This window comes from Paramacrobiotus metropolitanus, unplaced genomic scaffold, assembly GCF_019649055.1.
Source record: "Paramacrobiotus metropolitanus isolate TYO unplaced genomic scaffold, Prichtersi_v1.0 Parri_scaffold0000087, whole genome shotgun sequence".
NCBI classification, from domain to species: domain Eukaryota; kingdom Metazoa; phylum Tardigrada; class Eutardigrada; order Parachela; family Macrobiotidae; genus Paramacrobiotus; species Paramacrobiotus metropolitanus.
The window spans coordinates 42,083-57,874 of NW_026570307.1; the positions used below are offsets into that span (position 1 = coordinate 42,083).

The following is a 15,792-nucleotide window of genomic DNA, read 5'->3' on the forward strand; positions in this document are numbered from 1 at the left end:
GACCGTTGTTTTTGCTTTAAATTTTATCATTTTTTTAAATTTTACTTCAAAATTTTAACAGAAACTGTGAGTCAATATAATTCGCTCTTTTCCAAAACTTACATTTTTCAGTTTTAATTATTCGCACTTATTATGAATAGAAAATAGCTGTCACATAAAATGGATAGTGTACTGGAAAACCCTTCCCTTCCATCTTTATTGGATTTTATTGCCGATCCTGGATTAATCGAGAAATACGCTAACGAAAACCGGAACGGTGAGAGTTAACACGTCGAATAACTGCAGTTGTACCTCGGTAACAGCCGAAACTTTTCAGGCCCCTCGGTTCCCCAATTGATCGACCTGTTCCTGCGCCAGGCCAGCCTCGAGAACATCAACGAGCCCTTCCTGCGGCTGGTGCGCGTTAGTCGTGTCGATGTGGATGATCGAACATTTCTGACAACGCGCAGGAATCGCGCAGCGAAAACCATCACGTTGATGCTGGCCAGCGCATTGAAATGGGATCTGGCCACGATCGAAAAAGATCTCTCCATCACCATGCAGTTTTGCCTGGTGCAGGATATGCTCAACACCGTGTTCAGCGGGACAGACTACTGCAGTTCCATTGCGGAGCCGCAGAATGCCCCGCAGAGGTCTTTAGCCGCGTTCACGGGCGATGTTCTCAAGTACCTGGCCGATCACTGCATCTTTGGATTAGCCTTGTATTCGCGGTGGATTCTACGAGCGCATATACAACGGAAAATACCGAAGAAAGCCGCGAAAGGAGGGATTGTCAGTATTGGAGCCATCACGGATCCTGTTGTGCTGCGCGGACTCGATCAGCAGACACAAGGCAATTCCCTCATCTGGTCGCTTTTTAGGTACGTACTGCACATGCCGGTGCATTCACAGTCGTTTTTATTGTAGATGTTCGTTTTTCATTTTCGAATTTGTTTCTACATATATGGATTTCTGGATTTTTTTTGGTCGGGATGGTTTCTGTATGTTGTATATTTTTGTCGCTTCAGAAAATCCACTCGGTAAAAATTTACTTTTTGAATTTTTCACTATTTTAAATTTTTTTTATTTTCGGATACTTTGCTTGTTTTGCCTGAATTTATCGGTTTTTGGATTTTTGTGGATGCGTTGTTTTGATCGTTTAGAGTATTTTCAGTTATTTTGTCTTTTCAGAAATTGCGGAGAATTGGTACTGTTTTTAAATAGTTTGTAGTTATGTATTTTATTTCTGCTTCTTGACGTTGAGATTTTTCTTTAGGCAAATCAGTCGGGAAAAAGTAGCTCATACATCCGTGGATTTGTTAGGAGAAATTATTAAATTGGATCGCGATGCTTTTCGTGTTCCGATCTCCACCTCCTTCGTCATTCCATCCAGCGCCACGAAAACAGTCGAACCACATAACTGGAGTATTGGACAGACGATCTCCTTTATCGAAATAAAAATGCAGATCATTTTCGACTTGGCGGGATACTGGATGTTTGAAGGCAAATTATCCCAAGCTGCAGAGTATCTGCAAATGTTGAATATCTTATTGAAACAACGATCCTTATCCTCACTGGAATTTGTTCGTATCAGTGACAGCGTTTTATATAATATGTGCAAGATTGCGAATGTCCCAGTTGATCCCTCCGTATTAGCCACACCTGCTCCGACCGTCGTGGAGTTGGTTCCATCCATGAAGTCGAAATTGTTGGAGATCCTTCTGGATGATCTAAATTCGGGAAATATATCTGCGTCATCCCGCAGCAGCCTGGAATTAGAAATCCAAATGTCGGAAGACAATACGGAGCGTGCCGTATTGCAGAAAGTACGTTTGTGCAACTTATTTCGTGAATATGTCGCAGGGAAGAGCGTCCCATCGTTTGCACAGCTGCGAAATATTCTGGCGGATGCCACACCTGGTGATGCGGAATGGATGAAAACCGTGCTGAATAGTGGGAGGTTGGATGGGGAATTGCGGGAGTCTATCACGGAACAGTTGGGATATTTGGTCGAGCACGATTTGTTGTCGATCACGATCAAAAATAAAATCTCCGATTTTCTCAGTGATTCGCCTCGGTCTCCTTCTTTATCTCCAGGTACTGTACTAATTTTTTTATCATTCAGTTGTTGTGATTGCAAAATCATCACTATTCCTTCCTAATGCGAATGCATTTATCAGTGAAGGAGAATGTATTGGTCTTGTTTTTGCGTTGCAGCAAAAGGCTTACCGGAAGATGTGGAAATGTCGTCCGAACCTCCGTCTGTAAAAGATTTGCATCGCGCACTTCTATCAGCTTGCACTTACTCTGCTATAAAAAGTGCCGTGGTTCAGTTAATCAACCATCCCAGTTCAAAGATCCCGAATCTGAAACAGTTGAATCCATCCTGGCCAGATAAAGTGCCGCCTACCCTGCGAGCGTCGTGTGCACCGACATGGCCCGCTTCCACTGTAGAATTAACCTTGGCGGTTTTTGCAAAATCCACCGATCTAGCGGAACAAGGCTGTTTTCGTGGTGCTCGTCTTCTGCTGAAACAGTTACGCACTGACCTGGCGGAGCTATCCAGTGTGCCAATGAAATTCGACCGGAATTTCCGCTGGCAGAATACTTACGTAGATTTAGCCGAAAGTCAGCAGATGATCGGGACAGTTGCCATGTCCAATGATCTCCGTTTCGAAGCAGTGAAACGGGCCAAGAACTGTATATCAGCGGCGCTGATGAAGCCACCGGATGAAGAGCCGGTTCCGATGTACGTGCAGAGTGTCGCTGTCATGGTGCTGTTTAATCTGGAAGAATGGGAGTACATCACGGAAGCAATAGGTTTACAGGTGCGTACGATTACACATACACCACCTTATATCCCCATGAACCGTGTTCCATGAATAGTCATGATAACGCATCCAAGTGGGCTGAAGGGAAATGTTTTGCTAGCTGGGTTTTTGTTGCATTTAGTGGCGCATCAGCAATGTTTCCGGTGATATTCAGAAATACTAATGATGAATAATGGATTGTAAATACATAAACTATCTGTATGAAGATCGAGTTTTAGTAGAAGTACTCACTTTACTTATCTGTGGTTAGTTAAGTTTTGCTGGATTAATCGTCAGTGCTTGTTAGTTGTTAGCGCTTACTACTCGTACATATTGTATTTGGTTTTTTGGCGCAAATCTGTATCTGATTTCATTTGCTACAGCGTCCTAATTGTTTTCTGCAGGACCAGAAACGGAAGCCCACCTCTTCACGCTCCGTAAACGCAATATTCCCCTTTCTGAAGCAGTTGATCTTGGCATGTCAGGAATACCAGCCACAGCGAGAGGATTTAATAACACAATCCAAAGGTGGCCGCACTAAGCAGACCACGGTGCATCGCCAGCACTGCATGAAACTGTGGAACAACCTCTCGGCGGCATTCTCCACGGTCGATCCCGCCTTGGCCAAAAAACCTAGTAGTTCCTCCTCATCGTCCACATTAACATCGGAAATTTTGCTCCCGTATATTCGCATGATACGGCATAAATCTGCAGCGTATCTGCTTTTCAGTTGCATTTTCCGTATGTGGAACGTGTCGAATCGTGAGTCGGGAAGCTACACAATAATTACTGAATTATTGTGGCCCACGACCATTCCCTTGCATTTAAAAATCCAACCGGAACAACTGCTCTCCGCCTTGGAAGGGATGTTTAGTGTGACCGAGCAGTGTGCTGTCTGTGATGCGGAGATTATGATCATCAAAGGTGATTATCATTATAACAAAGGTCAATATGAGTTGGCGGTGAAGATGTACCTGCTCAGCGCGGTGGACGGCAATGTTCCAGGATTTTTGCACGCACCGAGAGTGCCGAATTTCAGTCAAAATACGCTGAAAAAAATGGCAACCTGTTTTGATTCGTTGCGGTATTTTACGTACGTGGCAATTATTAGCCAGTTAATGGATCCTGTGGATTATGATACGGCATTCCGTGCTGTGGGAGAGAAAGTGACGTATGATGCGAGCGACGAAGCGTACCGCTTTATTTGGGATCCGCTGATCCTCGAGCAGTTAGCGTTCTTGCTACAGAAATGGGGATTTCTTGAGAAACGCCAGATTGCGGTGGACTTACTGCAGAACCACGCAATGACGGCTGCCAATCAACCCAGCATCATCGAAGGCTTAATGATGAAAACGGCTACGGAATTTTTCGAGATTTTATTCGATCAGTTTGTAATTGGCTAATAAGCTCAAAACGCCTGAATTGATCTGGTTGCTAGTGCTTTGTAATTTTTACTTGGTAATTTAAGTGTTTTTGTTATAATTTTATGGTCGTGTGTACCGGCGTTGTATGCCGGCCTTGTGGAAATTCAGGAAACATACGCTTGCGATTAATTATCGAGTAGCAGGATGCGTATATCGCGATCGCGCTACATGGGAATGAAATTTCGACGAACATTAAAATTAACATATTGACATTTTGGATGGTGAATTTATAATTTGTGGAATATAAGAGAGCTCAATGAAAACTTAATTAAACGTGAACGTTAGCGGTAATTAAAGAAATCCACTTTTCCTCATTGAAATCACTTCTTTTCAGGTTGATACATCACTCTACAGACTTATCTGTACACGGCAAAAGTGCGAACATATTAAAACAAAAGTTTACATAATCATCACAGAGTGCAGAATATTTTCTATTAATTTGTTTAGATTGGAAAATGCACGGCAACATTCGTCATCCGCCTACACGTGTACGTTCGTTCGCTCATTAGACGTTCGTTTTAACGCTCTTTCAGACACTGAGACAGACAACAGTCAGATCAGCAGTTTGTTGTAGACTGTCTGTGATATCTCTGCGGACAAATTTTACACTTTTCATCTTCACATATTATTTGTAGTATCGCAACTATTTCGGTCTTTTTACCCTGTGTTTTTCTAAACCAGTTGCGAAATGATGTAGAGGTACTGGTAGTAATAATATGGATCGGCGCAAAAGCTCGCATCCAAGCGCCAGCAGCAGCGGATTTGCGGTAACCAGCTTATCCGACGCCAGCGATGATAGCGACGATGATTTCTGGTCCAGCAGCCATGCCCCTGCATCGGGCTCTACAAACGCAGCTACCGTTACCTCCAAGCATGCTGCTTCAGAAAATCTGGAAGATGGATTCGCCATGTTGAAGCGTATGCGGGAAAACGACAGGTACAAGTTGATTGGCGAGTAATGGGAGTAGCAGCACGACTTGTTGACATTCCATATGGCCACGTTTGTTACGGTTTGACGGTTTGTTTGTATAATACCTTCGAATTAGCTGAAGCTGTTATTTCATTCCGAAACTCGTTACCGTTTTTTGCTTTCTGTAGATCTTCGGATAAATCGATTAACGGCAATAATAAACGAGCCAGGGCTGCAAAATTTAAATTATCCGATGATGAGGAAGATGAAAAACCACGAATGTCCACGCAAAAGGTATGCATTAATTTGGCATTTCAGTCTGGTAATCTGAATACAGTGAACAGCAATGGATCACTATTGAGTAGTGAGTACAGACCGTGAAGGTTTATCTTGTTCTATGCAATTGCTGTTTTTGGCTCGCTTTAACCTGTAAATCGTTGACACCAATCGTTAACAAAAATTATATGTAACTATTTAGCAGAAAAATTGATAATTAAGGTTTGAGTAAGTACATGCAGACTGATGCAGTTGTAATTTCAGTAGTCTGCTTTTACTGTATTGAATTATTAACAAAATTGCTCATTTTTGGTGTGTGTGTGAGTCATACACACACCAAAAAAAATTTTTAAATTCAGTCACGCCGCGTGACCGAATTTAAAAATGTCTGATGACCGAATAATGTAATACTTACTCATATAACCGGAAACTGGGTAAAAAATTTCCCACAATAAGCGAAAATTATTTTCGGTTAATTATGCACAGCATTGATAAGTTGATGACAAGGTCACCCACATCAACATGCAAGAATTTTATGTAATAGTATCACTGTTATGTGGTTTTATTAGGTACAGGGTAAACTTGAATCGAAAGTTGTTAGTGGAAAGAAAAATCTACTGGAGAATACTGGTGCGAAAGCACCGGCAAAAGCGAAAACTGCCCAGGATTTAGAGCGAGCCAGAGCCAAATTAGCGGAGATCGATCTGGAGTGGTCACCCGGCGATGATGAAGTTTCCGTGGAAGAAACTGTTAATTGGATGCGAAAATGCGAAGAAGGGATGCCGGATCCAGAAGAGCTCGAAATGTGGGCAGCCGAACGGGAAATCGATCTGGTAATTATTGTTGTGCATAAATACGCTGTATGGAAATTGTACTGTATTTTTTGCAGAGTGGTTGACTTTGCCAGTTATACCCCATTCTTAAAAACAGCTGTTTTTTTAATTAATATTTTTTTCTGACAACAACTTTGTGGCTTGCGAAATTATTTATTTGTGGGTTGATACAGAAACAAATGAGCATAGCGAACGAAGATCATTTCTGTGATGTACGGATTCTTCGGAGATTGCTGGAATGCAAGGTAAACAACGTTCTGTACGTTGTCGAAACGGAAACATTATTCTGGTTATTCCAGACGATTCTAGACACGGAAACCAGTGCCGATATCGAAACTGCACGAAGTAAAGTCAATCCATTCGAACTCACCGGAAAGCATTGTTTCATGAACAGGTTAGTTCCGAACATTTCCAGTATTTCAGTGTTTAAGTTTATGAGATGCTTCTGGTTTGTTAGAGCAGCTCTGAAGATGGCCAACATTGATGCCGTTTTTGATTGGATGTTCACTAACCCGAAAACGGATGGTGGACGCACACTGATTTCCGATTCAGGCGATGATTTACTGTATTTTGCTGATATTTGCGCCGGTCCGGGAGGATTCACGGAGTATGTGCTGTGGAAGCGAAAATGGCATGCGCATGGTTTTGGGTTTACACTCAAAGGCGAGAATGACTTCAAGCCGTATAACATTCAGGCTGGACCCGCAGAAGCCTTTGAGGCGTTTTACGGTACATCCTTTCAGATGTTTTTTTTCAACAGGCGAAAACCCCACTATATATTGTGTTTAATTTATATTTCTTGCAGGTCCGGAAGACGAAAATAATATCTGCAGCAGTAAAAATTTGGAGTTGTTTGCGGAGCATGTTAAAAAAATACCGTACAGGATGGAAAAAGCGGTGTGCATTTTGTTGTGGCAGATGGGGTAAATACTAAATACCAGTTTTTGAGTAATTTGTACCACTTAAGATGATTTTTGGAAGTACTATACTGTAGCACACCTCGGCAGCGTACGGCCGTTTGTTTAGGTTTGGTTAAAACTAAACTGAAGAATAATTAATTGTTATACTTTGCAGGCTTTTTCGGTTACCGGACAGGAAAATATCCAAGAATTACTGTATAAGCGGCTGTACTTATGCCAAATGCTGTGCGCGCTTATGGTGCTTCGTGAAGGTGGACACTTTGTGTGTCGACTGTGCGATATTTTTACGCCGTTCAGCGTTGGATTAATCTACCTGATGTACCGATGCTTTGATCGAATATCCATCCATAAACCGAACACAAGTCGGCCAGCAAGTTCTGAAAGGTGAGAAACTTTGCCCCGTTGCTGGATTTCAGTTTTCATATAACTATGCAGTAAAAAGTTTTGCTTAACAATAGGTACATTATTTGTCGCAATCTACGATCTGGAACAGATGTTGTACAGCAGTACCTGTTCGACCTTAATCTCCAGTTCGATGCACTGGTGCCGGGACAAGATCTGATGGAATCATTACCGCTGGACGTTATTAATCACGATGAGGAATTCGTCCAGTATATCCAAAACTCCAACGAGAAGTGAGCAGCTGTAATTTGCATTCGCCGATGCAATGAATAGAATCATTTTTGCCGCATTTTCAGGATTGCCGCAGCACAGTCTCTCTACTTGGCGAAAATCATTGTGTTTATCAATGGGTAAAGTTTATGAACACTCGGCACAGATTGCTTGCATCGTACATTTATTCAGTTGTTAACTGGTTATTACTACACAGATTTAGAACTAATTACAACTTACAAGGTGCAAGAAGTTATGGATTATTTTAGTTTGATTACGAATAAATATTATTATCCAGCCGTATTTTTAAGTCACAACAGTTTCAGGACAAACGAAAAAATATTTCTGAACTGAACGAAAGTAACTGGGCGGTCAGTAATTTTTTTGCTGATGATTATAGGAATTTTGACGAACGCCAAAGGCAGGAAGCGCTGCGCGACGAATGCCTACGATACTGGCAGTTGAATCCCCAGTCATCATTCGACGTACGTCGTGCTGCCAGTCGCGACATTCAATCGTTATTTCGCCGTCTTCGTGGCAGTATTCCTTTCGACCGCGTCCAACTGTCTACGATCCCTCTATCCGGTCAAGTGTCCAACCTTCTTAGTTACCGTGCCGTCGTGTCGGGTGGAGCCTTGTGTTTAGTCCTGGGTCTCGGCCGTGCCGAGGTGCGGTTAGCACCGGTGAAAGTCGGCCGCTTTGAAGGCCTGAGTGGAATCTGGGAGTCGATGAGTGCGCGGAGCGACTTAAAGAATGTCCATCTGCAGTTGCCGGCGGAGACGCTACTGCTGGGCGAATTTGTGGAAGAAATCACGGTTAGTGGGACGGTGACGAGGAAGACGAAGGCGCTGCATATTGTGGATGCGTATTGGCTGGGGAAGGAATTGGTGGGGAATAAGCCGTATGATGTTAGGATGCGGCGAGCGAAGAAATTCGCTAGGAGTATTGTCCAGACGGGAAAAGACGAAAAGCTGGCATGTGTTTTGCGGGTCAAGAATGTTCATAAGGCTGCGGAAATGCATGAAGCTGTTGGAAGGTGCGTATCGCGGATTGTTGATTCCGGAGTGCACTTTTAATTTCGATTCGCTGATTATGGAAGTTTGCTTTTGATTACAGTACATACGGTAGTTGTTTGTTTAGTGAAACATACGGAAGTTAATTTCCTGTATCCGGAACTTCCATAATTTTTGACCCGTTCTTTTACTGATTTTGTAGGTTGCAGTTGTTCAGGCCACGGAACATGCGCTTTGGTATGATGGTAACGGAAAGTGTCAGCGAAGACACTTGTTACGGAGTGCACGGAATGCACTTTATTCCTATCACAAAAAGTATGTGAAAACGAGTTGTCTTTTTAAAGCAGATCAGTGTTGAGGCAGTGTAGTCATGGATATGCAGCTAAAGACATATGTTGACTGCAGATCCGTGGAAAATGGTTTGGAGCAATACACAGCAAAATTGCTATGTGTTTAATACTTCCAACGGGAAAACTTCAACATCGCTTAATGAAGGGATCTTTGCGGATGCTTGGTGAGATCTTTATTACGTACAGTATATTTGTATTCGAGATTAAACACCATACTTTGATATGTTGTATGGACTGATGTTTCAAATGCGATTGGGATATGTTTCAGCGATGCTGTTTCGAATTGGAAAACATGGCAGTGGACAACCGAAACTGGGGTGGTGGATGAAAGGGTTCGGCTGCGTTGTAAAGATACCCTTTATGACTGGCTGGAGGCTGCAAAAACTAAGAAATGACAGGGTTTTGGCAAATCTCAATATTCCGGTTTTAGTCCTGTGTGCATAGACTTTCGTTTATAATTTAAATGCCGTATTTGTTTTTATTATTTAAACCGCGTTTTCGGCTCTGCCGGTGGAGCTTCTAGTATTTTTAATTTTGATTTTATTTGTCTTTCGCGAGTCTGCTGTTTTGAACGTGATTGCTTGTTGGCAGTTTTTTGCCGTGATGTGACGGGGTGATTTTACCGCTGTGATGGAGAGAGAGTTCTTGATTGTTATATGGAGGGAAACCCGTGTGCAGTAAAATAATTATTTAAGCACTGGTGTAATCCATTAAAAGATAAACCTAATGTGACGCTTTTTGATGGTGTAGTTTTGATGGTTTCATCTCTTGCAGCCCTTCTACTCTACAGTAGTGATTCGGAACATTTTATTAGGTGTATGATTCTTGTATGCGGCTTCACTAAAACAATCATCATACAAAAATTATGTAATCAAATTTAATGTTAACCTTCCTTGTGACAGTATACTTTATGAATCGCCATATCCATCACACAAGTGTATCACATTTTACACATTTGCCGGGTTATTTGGCAAGAGTTTGTCAATAATAGACCCGACATGAGTAAACGTAGTAATTACTGCTACCTTAACGGTCACTTAGTCCTTCCACTTCCTTACAAGAACCCGGAATCCGAAATGATAACTCACATTTACTTCCATTGCACTGCTATAGGGGAAAATTACGATACCCAGCGAAACCGACAACCAGAAGTACTAAAACAAATTTTCCACCGCAAAACAGAACTGTTGTCACTAATTTAGCAAAAGTTCATGTACACTGTTTCCAATTATCGCACGAAGTTGTCTGACTGATATTTTCTGGTGCAACTGGGCTGACAATAAATGGTTACTACAAATTATCAACAACTTCCAATTTATTATTCCTGTTAATTTTTTCTTCGAAATATTATGGAATATTCTAGAGTACCATGAAAAGTGTGGCCGTGCTTATGATATTCATCTGCGAAACGTTTGGTGAGTACTCGTACTAGATATATCTGTGCATACTATATCATATTCGTACTTGTGTTTTGGCGCTACCATCAAAAACAAATCATCAGGCAGTTGCTCTATAATTGGTGCCGCTTGCTATATGGAAAAGCAAAAGTTTTAAGATTTAGAAGTACATGTTACTGGAAAAAACTCATATTTTATTATGTTTACAAATTATTGTAGAGTACTGTATACTTATTTTTTGTCGCGCATTCAGCTATGCCCTATAATTTCAACTTTAATCCCGGATCCAATGTCGGTTACGGTGGTGGCGTATCGTTTACGGCCAACCTGAAACCATTCGACACCCAGAATCCCATCGATTACGCTTTCGGTGTAGCGTTTGGGTATGGAATGGATGTTGCGGGGCATAAACTGTCAGACACCTTTGCGACTAACGGGGCCATGGGGCGCGCCCTGGGGCGGAGCTATGGTTTTGGCGGGGCAATGGATGGTTTCGCGTACGGTGGCGGTAACACGGATACCCTCCTGACCGGTACACCGGGACTGAGTAATGCCTATACCAACAACATTGCCTTTTCCAATCAAATAGGAAATGGCGCCGGATCGGGCAACGCTATCGGTCGCGTTGTGGGCTTTGCGAAATAAGCCATTTAATCCAAAGGTCATTTTGTTTCTGTACAAACACTGCATTCAAATTGTTTATTTCCGGTATATGATGTTGTTTATATTGACACAGAGCATCAGAACTGTACGATTACTTTACTTTTTAAAGATCTCGTGTGTGTGTTGCATATTTGAAACTACGTTCTGTTTTCGTCCTATTTGCATCTTTATGGAATAAAACTGCTTTTAACTCATAATACAACATAAAACACTATGTCTCACAGTCTAAACCAGAAATCACCATCATGTACGAACTGTAATTAACGACTTCAAGAACTGTCGGCTTTTGTGTTATGATCGTACTGCATCCGATAATAAACATTCGATATTTTCATTATTTTTACGGGAAAGTGTGCAGACATCGACCGTAATTTTTAACGTATCGGTTGCCTCGCTAAGCGGTACACTGCCGTCGCGCAGTGCCAAACGGTTGGCTTGGTAGGCTGCCCAGCGTTCGGCTCCCCGTAATTCCGCAAGTTGCTACAAGGAAGAGAAACAGGTTGTATACGGCTGCACGCTGAGTGTCACAAAGGTAATCGAAATAATTAATTATACACTTACTTGTCGTGTGCGGTTGGAATTCACCGTCACAACATACTGAAAGCCGGAATATTTGGCGCGATTCTCCAGTTCGACTTCCATGAAATTAAACAGTGCTATGCTCTGCTGTGAAGAGAGTGATGCGTCGGTTGTCATTAAAAAATTCCGGACAATAATGCCTAAAGAAAGGAAAAATAATTAATTACGAATTTACAAGAATTTTTAGCATTATTTGCACACATCAGATAACAAAGGCCATTCCATAGATGGTGAATTTAACTACAGTGCTGTATTCAATGTATTGCAATTATCAGCGATGCTAAAAATGAACTTTACACATAATATGATAATACTCGTACATAACTTTGCCTACATATACACCACGTACACGTTGCTTTACTTTAAAGACAAAAATTTCGAAGTTTTTTTCTGGTTTTATACATATTTTTAAGTACTGCAGTGTGCATGCAGCCAAACTTACCGGGTTTTTGCGGGATCCCGGCGAAAAGCGGCATCATCGCGTTCTGCATCAACTGCGCCACGGGCCCCGGTTGACCGGTAAATAACGTCTGGGTTTCGGCAAAACTCCCATGTATATCATAAGCCGCTGTCACTGCTACGACTTTCTCTCCACTCTTCACCGCAAAACAGAACACCCCCACCGATTCTCCTGCACCGGCTACTTCGTCAAAAAACTGCTCGGCGATCCTCCGCAGCTCTCCCGCCGTCAAACGAGGATATTCCTCGGAAAATTCACTGGGCTCACCGGCAACAGCCGCAATCAGCAGCGCCACCACCTGCTCGCGAATCGGCGCAGAAAACTGCAATGTATTAAATTCCGGCTGGCCCCGGACTGTCGACGCTGGGCGGGGACACACTGGGCGGTGTCCATTCGCAGCGGGCGATGATTTCCCGCACGGTGGTGGCGCTAAGGAAATCCGCTAATGTCAGCTTAAACCCGCATTTCCCCAGCTGTATAATTGTGTCGACGGTGTTGAGTGATGTGCCCCATTCTCCGTAAAACTTCGGTCTAGATCGATTGTGCCAACCGGTTTCCTAAAACGCTGGCGATGGTCGTCAGGGGCGTGGGCACATCGATGTTCTCCCATCCGTGCACTTTCTCCTCGAACATATTAAACAACTTCATCCGGTCAATTTTCCCATTGGCCAACATGGGAAACGGTGCATCACAGCGGACAAAAGACGGCTGCGCGTACGACGGTAAATGACAGCGGACGGATTTCTTGGCTTTATGCGCGGCATGGTCATCGTCATTATCACCAGTACCGCCGCTATAATAAAATGCATAAATCTTCTTACAATTGCCCACATCGTCATTTAATTTCACCACCGCTGCATCCCGGATGGAGGGGATTTGTTTCAGTAGGTCTTCAATTTCCGATAGGTGAAACCGTTTCCCACCGATCCGCACCTGATCTGCCATCCGTCCTTTCACATAAATCAAACCGCTACTGGAATTTATATACGTCAGATCCCCGGTGCGGTGCCACAAACGACCGGCATCGCCCAGCAGTTGAAACGTATCACGGTTCGACGTCGGGATTAAATGACTGCTGATGGCCAGTTCACCCCAGCCTTTCTTCATGGCCGGATGGAGATTCTCATCGATGACCGTAATGATGAAATTATTTATGACCTTCCCAACCGGTACAATCCCGTCCATACACGCATTCTCAAAGTGTGTTTTATTGTCGAATATCATCCACATCACGTCACCGGATGCTTCGGTCAGACTGTAAAAATTCGCTAATTTTGTTTGCGTGAAATGGTTGTAGAATCGATGGGCGAGTGTATAGGACATTGCTTCACCGGTAACCATCACCATCTCCAACGGCCCGTAGAAGATTTTCCCCTCTTCGTCTAAATAATCGCAAATATAGCGGAGGAAGCTCGGCACTACCGTAATTCTGCGGATCGGGTACTTTTGCAGTACAGAAAATAAATTCGATGGATATTTTAATATTTTACTCCGGTCAATAAGCAGCGTTCGTCCCGCTAATAACGTTGCAAATATTTCTAACAACCCCGCGGTGGCAGTCAGTGCATTAATCAGCAATCCCATTTCTTCGTCTTGAAATGGTAATTCAGTCCACTGCCAGATGATTCTGTTCATAATTAATCGATGGGATAAAATAACACTTTTTCCCGGATAGCCCGACGTGTAAAATAACTGCCGGTAAGTTTTGATCATTAATATGAAAGACGGGACAGGCGAAATGCCGGCATGGTTGTCGTGCAATTTCCAGTAGTTTTTCCGCTTCCACCATAACAATATCGGCGGAGAATTCCTGCAGCTGCTGTGGATCATCACAAATAATGAAAGACGGTTTAGCATCACTGATTATGTAACTGATGCGCTCGGTGCACAGCGACGGATCCAGCGGCACAATAGCGGCTTTCAGTTTGAGAATGGCGAACAAGACCACAATGAGATTCAACGAGGGTTCCATGTGCACCGCCACACGGTGGTGGTGGTCGACCGCATCCGGCGGGCAGCGTTCCAGCATATCGGATAGGACGGACATGAGCGCGTCAGATAGCCGGTCCAGCTGACCGAAGGATAGCGTATCGTTGTCGCAGATGACGGCTGTTTTCTTGCGCGTGGGTGAACGGATGTCGGTGCGACGGTCATGTTGTTTGATGTTCTGGACGAGTTTGAGGAAGGCGCCGTGCAACGAGGCCATTTCCGGGAGCTCCGACGCTCGGACCGGAAATAGTGTGGAGTGGAGGTGCTTTTGTCGGCTGGCATTCTGCAGAAAATTAAATCCGGGGTAGTGGTAGGGAAAGTTAAATGAGTATGATGTCGGTATAATTGTTATGTAATAATAATTCTGCGAGCATATACTGCGACAGTTATTAAATATCCGTCAGAAGATATTATCAAGGCTTCATTTGATCACCAAGCAAAAATTACAGTAATTCTTTTTCAATTTATTATGGTGCTATTCCTGCCGACTCTCTCCCTCTTATTGTTCAATTATAATTTGCATAGTATTATAGTATAGCATCGCTTGCAAAATGGACCAGTTTAGCAACATCAGGATCGAGATCAAGATGAGTAAATATCAACATCGAATGAATGTTTTACAAATTTCAACTGATGTGAATTGCATAAGATACTCATAATTTCAGTAACTGCAAAAGCGTTAAGATTAGCCCACAGAAAGAATTTCGGAGACGTAAAATTTCTGTTACTATACGAGCGTAACTTAAACGATCTTAGAAATTTAGTTTTCCTTATGTACCTTGCAAGTTAAGATTCCCCATGGTGTCGAATGCTCAAAGACGTCCAGATTACAATCCACCGTCTATTCAGTTCAAATTTCAAGACCAGCCCGTAATTTCACTACGACATCATAATTGAAATGCAGTCCCTTTGTCGGCGGTAGATAAGATGAAACCTCGAAGGCGCCTCGATAACAAAACCAACAAATGTGGAGAGAAACTGGAGTGCGAAGTGTACCGGGAATGACCATGAAAATACTGGATTCTAGAATTTGGACTGGTTATCGCTTGCGATCCAGACGCACGGATAAATACATGCGCGCATTCGTATACCGCAGTGAACAGCTGTACAGTATGTACTCGGTAGGGTAGGTGTGTACAGCAGTCGATTATGATCACTTACACCGCGATAGCGGCAGAGGTCGTTATACGACTTTTTTTGTTACACAACACCAGTAAAGTGAATGACAATCAGATGTAAAACTATAAAGATTAGTACTCCATACTAATCATTTGTGCTTTGCGTTTTAGCAGGCTTAAAGGTACTGCGCACATTAAGAATTTGAATGCAGACTTTATACTAGAAGTATATATATATATGAAAACAGTACGTACGATTTCCATTTACAGGGTTTACAGGGTAGACACTACATGAGTAGAAGATTTCTCCTTTGATTGACCTTTGGCACATCGACAGACGTAATATTCGCACCACATCCAAAACCCTCAGAAAACCAGCGCTTTATGGAAAGTGCAACAAAATTTCGCGGCAAACCGCAAAACTTGTAGAAAATCAGCTAGTTTTGGAGTGAGCTTCCT

The 15,792-nt window shown here is 42.8% G+C and overlaps 3 protein-coding genes and 1 pseudogene across 3 annotated transcripts; 3 read left to right on the forward strand and 1 right to left on the reverse strand.

The window, feature by feature from the left end:
* The first annotated feature begins 58 nt into the window (after positions 1–58).
* Positions 59–4,394, forward strand: LOC129596199 (uncharacterized). The gene is made up of 5 exons (XM_055493407.1): positions 59–256; positions 317–860; positions 1,256–2,076; positions 2,197–2,807; positions 3,194–4,394. The coding sequence occupies exons 1-5, from the start codon at positions 160–162 to the stop codon at positions 4,190–4,192; spliced, it is 3,072 nt and encodes a 1,023-aa protein (XP_055349382.1). The 5' UTR covers positions 59–159; the 3' UTR covers positions 4,193–4,394.
* Positions 4,395–4,755: 361 nt separating this feature from the next.
* LOC129596159 (cap-specific mRNA (nucleoside-2'-O-)-methyltransferase 1-like) lies at positions 4,756–9,822 on the forward strand. The gene is given in 15 exon segments (XM_055493355.1): positions 4,756–5,150; positions 5,312–5,417; positions 5,969–6,232; positions 6,406–6,477; positions 6,532–6,626; positions 6,690–6,961; positions 7,038–7,100; positions 7,103–7,155; positions 7,307–7,536; positions 7,611–7,787; positions 7,851–7,904; positions 8,165–8,800; positions 8,980–9,092; positions 9,183–9,291; positions 9,396–9,822. Coding segments are annotated over 15 exon segments (2,592 nt in total). The 5' UTR covers positions 4,756–4,929; the 3' UTR covers positions 9,523–9,822.
* A 437-nt stretch (positions 9,823–10,259) lies between these two features.
* Positions 10,260–11,388, forward strand: LOC129596170 (uncharacterized). Its single transcript, XM_055493367.1, has 2 exons — positions 10,260–10,542; positions 10,778–11,388. The coding sequence occupies exons 1-2, from the start codon at positions 10,497–10,499 to the stop codon at positions 11,167–11,169; spliced, it is 438 nt and encodes a 145-aa protein (XP_055349342.1). The 5' UTR covers positions 10,260–10,496; the 3' UTR covers positions 11,170–11,388.
* Positions 11,325–15,514, reverse strand: LOC129596171 (beta-alanyl-bioamine nonribosomal peptide synthetase ebony-like; annotated as a pseudogene).
* Between the last annotated feature and the right edge of the window lie 278 nt (positions 15,515–15,792).

Bases quoted from the DNA above. Each gene is read 5' to 3' on its own strand.
- LOC129596199 (XM_055493407.1), top strand. From the start codon at position 160: ATGGATAGTGTACTGGAAAACCCTTCCCTTCCATCTTTATTGGATTTT. The intron at 2,077-2,196 runs GTACTGTACTAA...TTTGCGTTGCAG, and splicing joins GTCTCCTTCTTTATCTCCAG to CAAAAGGCTTACCGGAAGAT. The intron at 2,808-3,193 runs GTGCGTACGATT...TGTTTTCTGCAG, and splicing joins CGGAAGCAATAGGTTTACAG to GACCAGAAACGGAAGCCCAC.
- LOC129596170 (XM_055493367.1), top strand. From the start codon at position 10,497: ATGAAAAGTGTGGCCGTGCTTATGATATTCATCTGCGAAACGTTTG. The intron at 10,543-10,777 runs GTGAGTACTCGT...TCGCGCATTCAG, and splicing joins ATTCATCTGCGAAACGTTTG to CTATGCCCTATAATTTCAAC.